A 5523-nucleotide genomic window follows, 5' to 3' on the forward strand; every position below is an offset into this window, starting at 1 on the left:
CAAAGTTTACCTTTTTTAGTTCACAGTGTCAGCATTAGGGAAAGACAGGCTAGATTATTGATTTTACTTATTTGATTATTTCTGCTACTGATTTAAGCTGTACTGACCCTTGCAAAACTGCCTTACTAATAAAATAATTAGCATTAAGAAAATCTAAAAGATGTTGTGGACATTCATTTAATGAGTCACCTTAAAGTTCTTTGATGGTTGTAAAATAGCTATGAAGTTTGATTCTGGGAGGAGAAGGTGGAAAATGTTTTATAGGTTGCTTTAGCCTAAACTAAAACAACACCCTTGGGACTCGCCCGAGTCACTAAAACCAACCTGGTTCAGTAACAAGTGCAAGTTGTAATAAGAGAAAGAGCGACCGTTAACAGGTGTGCTCTGTGAAACTAGCTGATTCTGGGCTGCTTTATCTGGCTAATTCACAGGGTGAAAAAGGGTGGGACATCTGGATGGAGGTCGTTAGAAACCAGGCTAGTCTTTCTCGCACCCAGCTTAAACAGAGTTTACTTCAGTTCTGGGTAGGGTAAATCTCGGCAGATTTAGGAAACTCAATTCACCCGTTAGACGGAGAGCTGGTAGCACATCTCCCTCCTCTGACAAGGGGAAGTAGAGAGAGAGAAGGGGGGGGGGGTGTTGTGCAACAACAGGGTGTATTTGAAGACATCTATGTTGGAAAATCATATTGACAATAAATACAAGTAGATTGTTTACTGCAGTCAGTGCATTAAGTCTACTGTTTTTTCAGTTATAATTCTTCAAATGGCGGCGTGATGGTCGTTGCACAGAACCCATTTCCAAGTGGCATAATTTTACTAGAAAACAAATAAAAATCCAGTAATTTTGCTATCTTTCAGAAATCGCTGTAAAAGTGAAAAAATTCTACAAGTGTAAGGATCCTGAACATACCGCGGTGGGGCAGTTCTGAGTGTTTCTGGATGGTAATGCAGCTCATTATTTTGTGTCTTGGTTAGTAATTCTGGCAAGTTTGATTCGGGCAACATGTTTTTACCAATACTGAGATGTAAAATTGGTTGTAGATTTAACCCCACATGGTTTGACATATTTATTTTACCATCACATCCAAATTCAAAACCACTGTGCTTTATTTGCAATGGGTGCATTGAGTGTTTGATTTTAAAAAGAACATGTGGCCTGTTATTTACATTTAGCATATTTGGAACATTGTTTAAAAAAAAGACTCTAAATAACTTGAAATTCCAAACTCCAGACTTGAGACTCGACTTGACTTTTGCCTGTCTTGACTTGGGACTTGACTCGGACTTGCAAAATAGTGACTTGGTCCGACCTCTGGTGCTGAGAAAGCTTTAGGTGTTTCAAAGCAAACTAGCTTTGACTCTTATTGTGACAGAAATCAAGTTTGTTAGAATAAGACTTGCTGTTTTTATATGCTTCCCTTGTTTGATGCTAAAACATCCAAAGGGAACTGACCTAGACACACAGCTAGTAGTAAACTAGTTACTCGGTTACATTTACCCAAGTAACCTTTTGAGGGGGAAAATGTACTTTAGTAGTTTTGCTAGACTGTACGTTTTACTCTATTAGTAAAATTTTAAGATACTCTATCAACTGCAAGTAACTGAAGAAAACACCAAAAAATGCACGAGAATCTTTATTATAATGCTGCTTTCTATCTGCTCCTTTGTTTAGGACTGGAAGAACTTTACTATGTTGTAGCAGCACTTTGAGAGAGAGAGAAGCAGACACACACAGAGAGAATTGTTTTTCCTTGAGTTAAATAAAAGATTCTCAAACAATAATTGCAATCAAACACATTTTCTTGATCAGTGGGAGAGTTTATTGTTTCCATAAAATCACACTGTAATGTTTTATTTGTAAAAGCTGAAAGATTGAACACCAATACAAAAAACGCCCAACTGTTGGTCAATTCAAAAAGTGTTACTTTAAACTTTCCCTTTATTTCCTTCATTCTTGGAATCATCTATAGCATAATCATTTAACCATAACTTCTATCTCCACCTTGATTTTTAACCCCTACCATGATTAATCTGGAGACTGTTGCAGATCCTCTACTGATAAAGCACACATGGGATTAACCCAAAGAAGTCGTCAGAAGGAACAGGATATGTGTGAAGACTTCCAGCTGGTTACTAGATGCAAATCTTAATGACATCAGTGTTAGTCAGAAGCCACAGACGTCCCAGGTCATAGGTCAGGTGTTTGGTGGACTTATCAAAGGTGATTTGGTTCCAATCGTTGCCCGCAGGAACTGAACCAGAGATGCCGGCTCTGGAAAGAGAAAGATGCTTATTTGGAACTGTTCAAGTCCAAGTCAGATTCTCTGTACTGTCTCCACTTGCACTTCAAATTTATTGAGAGGTTACCTTTCATAGACATTTCCAGATTGATTCACAAGAAAGACCTTTCCATTTGTCCCAACTTCAACTTTTACACCATATCCTTCTACTTTAGTCCAGCTACTGATGTCGCAGGCACCTGGTGAGATTTTCTATTAAAATAAACAGTAAAGACGGTGACTAGTGGATGAGTTACATGAGGAGTTGGAACAAGAAATGTAAGACAAACGTTTACCGAAAAGTAGATGTTTTGAGCCGAGTTCACCCCCCAGCATCCGACTGGACCACAGCTTATATACATCAATCCCCCAGTAATGGTGTTCCAGGTCAAGAAATTCTCCACCATAAGGGAAGAGGCATCCCTGGCTTTCAGGCAACGGATGACATTTTGGCTGTTAACTCCAAGTACCTCACCTTCTCCTCCAGCATCCACCTTGTTTAACTGTCCACCTGAAGAGACAAACGGCATCACTAAACAACTGAAAACTTTGAATCAGGGCCAACCTGTAAAATCTGTTTATGAAACATAATGCTCACCATGGGCACGGATGAAATCACCACCTGCAAATTTATAGAGTATATTGTCGGGGTCGACTCCCCAGATACCTGCAGGTCCCACCGAGACATGCTTGAGAGGAACTGAGCCCAGTTTGGACCAACTTGAACCACTCAAAAAGAAGGCATTGTTGTTTTTATCAGTCATCACAACCATTCCGTTGCCAGCATCAATCTGGGCTGCATCAAGGTTCTGAGGACCATTAGTGCAGGTCCAACCTGTAGAGAAAAACCACATAAAATAAATGTAATAAACACCCATAGAACACTGTTTCATCTTACAATTACAAATTGGAATGCATTTGTAAAGTGCCTGGTAACGACACTTAAGAATCACCCTATGAATTGAAAATATGAAGAGAACTCGCCATGACATCTGGTGAAGAAGTTCAGCAAAACCAAGAAAGTTGCGAGAGCTTTCATGTTGGCGTCTGTAAGTTTCTGTGCAGCTCAGGATGCAAGTCTGCTTCTCTGTGTACTGAAAATCCTGTGACTGAGGGACTTATATATCCAACATATGGCGTGACTAAACTGGCTTTGCAAGTATTTCAGTGGAATTGTTTAGGCTTATTGACGGGAATCTTTTTTGCACTTCCTTATTTCATTGCACTGTCCATGTTCCATCAGATCTAGTACCAGATTCAGAGAATAATATGTTGTAAAAAGACAAAAATAGAAATATGTTGATTAAATTTGTGACACCAAGTTTTGCAGTAATTAATGAAATTATTGCAAGAAAAAAATCATGAAAAACTTAAATTGTTATCTTATAAAATGCAAAATCAATATACAGTGTTGACTAATATGAATAAAGCAAAGTAACTTAAATAATGAGTTTTATAGTGAAAATGAGTGTCAAACTAAGATTCAAGTTTAAGTTCCGATACTTTACTACTTACCATATGTATTTGTTATTTCTACCTACGTGTAAAATGGCTTCCAGTAAGTGATTTTGCTTGGTTAGTTTTTAATAAATTAAGACTTAATTCATAAAAAAATTACTATCTGATAGTCTACATAATAATCTGAATTAAATACTGTCAGGTATATAATGCACCCACACAGGGGCTTTGTGTCTTTTTGTGAAGGTGTGAAGCCCTGAGAAATGCAGAAGTTTGTGGCAGGAAGGGCATCCAGCATTAAACATTTGCTCAATCAATCAATCAATCAATCAATCAATCAAATTTTATTTGTATAGCACATTTCAGCAGCAAGGCATTTCATAGGTAAAATTAAAAACAACATGTGACATTGAATAAACAGTGAGAAAGAGGAAGAGAAAGAGAAAAGATATCTAAAGTGCAAATCAATAACATGATCTCTATTGGATCTGCCATTGGTGCCGGTGACCAACATGGTACCGGTGGAAATTTGGAAAGCTAGGGAGTTGGCTAATGATCCATGATGCAGAGGAATAAGGTGGACATATTCTGTGTTCAGGTGGAAAGATACCAATTATCAAGTATTGGGGAGGTTTAAACTGGGACCTATGCTGTTTTATTTGGATTGAGGAGACTATGGAAGGGGAGTTTTTCTTTTCTTTGCTGTATTCACCAGGGATTTGTGTGTGAGTGCGCTTTTGTTGGGGAACACTTAGGTGCATTTAGTTGTATTTGTTTTCCTTATTATTATTCCTCCCCCAAACAGTCTAATTTTATCTAATTGGGTTTTAATTATTTTTCAGCTTGAAGGATCCCAGGGCTAGCATAGACTCCCACTTTTAGTGTGGTCACTTGGTATAATAAAATAAATTGTGACCATTTTTACTCATGAAACATTTGTGAATTCAATAAACTTTGTAATCTGCAGCAGTGCCTCTGTCCATTTTTACAAACTTATCTGTGTGATCTGGTAAAACGAGGATTTAAAACTGTACCCAAGGTCACACTTCCATCTGCTGAAAAACTTTATGGAGATGAAGATTTCATTTTTCAGCACGACCTGGAACCTGCTCACAGTGCCAAAACCACTGGTATTACTGACCATGGTGTTACTTTGCTCAATTGGCCTGCCAAGTCTCCTGACTTGAACCTCATAAAGAGTCTGTGGGATATTGTGAAGAGAAAGTTGAGAGACGCAAGACCCAAAACTCTGGATGAGGTTAAGGCCGCTATCGAAGCATCCTGGCCTCCATAACACCTCAGCAGAGCCACAGGCTGATTGCCTCCATGCCACGCCGCATTGAAGGCTACAAAAGGATTCCTGACCTAGTATTGAGTGCATAACTGAACATAATTATTTGAAGGTTGACTTTTTTGGTATTAAAACACATTTCTTTTATTGGTCGGCTGAAAAATGGTATTATTTTTAAATAGGAATTTTGGGTTTTAATGAGCTGTATGGCAAAATCATCAGTATTAAAACAATAAAAGACCTAAAATATTTCAGTTGGTGTGCAATGAATCTAAAATATGACAGTTTAATTTTTATCATTACATTGTGGAAAATAATGAACTTTATGTTAATTTTTTCAGAATGACCTATATATTTAAGATATGGCGTGACTAAACTGGGTTTGTAAGTATTTCAGAGGAATTGTTGAGGCTTGTTGACAGGAATTTTTTTTTTGCATTTCCTTATTTCATTGCACTTCCTTGTTCCTTGAGAAACGTGTTTCTAAATCCCG

The 5523-nt window shown here is 37.8% G+C and overlaps 1 protein-coding gene across 1 annotated transcript; it reads right to left on the reverse strand.

Moving 5' to 3' along the window:
* Positions 1-1799: 1799 nt before the first annotated feature.
* LOC106922720 (fish-egg lectin-like) lies at positions 1800-3359 on the reverse strand. Its single transcript, XM_014995377.2, has 5 exons — positions 3266-3359; positions 2880-3116; positions 2578-2792; positions 2370-2494; positions 1800-2274 (listed from the first exon to the last, which is right to left on the reverse strand). The coding sequence occupies exons 1-5, from the start codon at positions 3318-3320 to the stop codon at positions 2136-2138; spliced, it is 771 nt and encodes a 256-aa protein (XP_014850863.2). The 5' UTR covers positions 3321-3359; the 3' UTR covers positions 1800-2135.
* Between the last annotated feature and the right edge of the window lie 2164 nt (positions 3360-5523).

The sequence above is a fragment of the Poecilia mexicana genome, unplaced genomic scaffold (assembly GCF_051168715.1).
Source record: "Poecilia mexicana isolate PSO_F unplaced genomic scaffold, ASM5116871v1 scaffold_9, whole genome shotgun sequence".
In the NCBI taxonomy this organism is placed as follows: Eukaryota; Metazoa; Chordata; class Actinopteri; order Cyprinodontiformes; family Poeciliidae; genus Poecilia; species Poecilia mexicana.

What these genes read in the sequence shown, in the direction of transcription:
- LOC106922720 (XM_014995377.2), bottom strand. Translation starts at nt 3,320, where the DNA reads ATGAAAGCTCTCGCAACTTTCTTGGTTTTGCTGAACTTCTTCACCAGA. An exon ending in TGATTTCATCCGTGCCCATG is followed by an intron (nt 2,793 to 2,879) that starts GTGAGCATTATG and finishes TTGTCTCTTCAG; the next exon opens with GTGGACAGTTAAACAAGGTG. An exon ending in TCTGGAAATGTCTATGAAAG is followed by an intron (nt 2,275 to 2,369) that starts GTAACCTCTCAA and finishes TTCTCTTTCCAG; the next exon opens with AGCCGGCATCTCTGGTTCAG.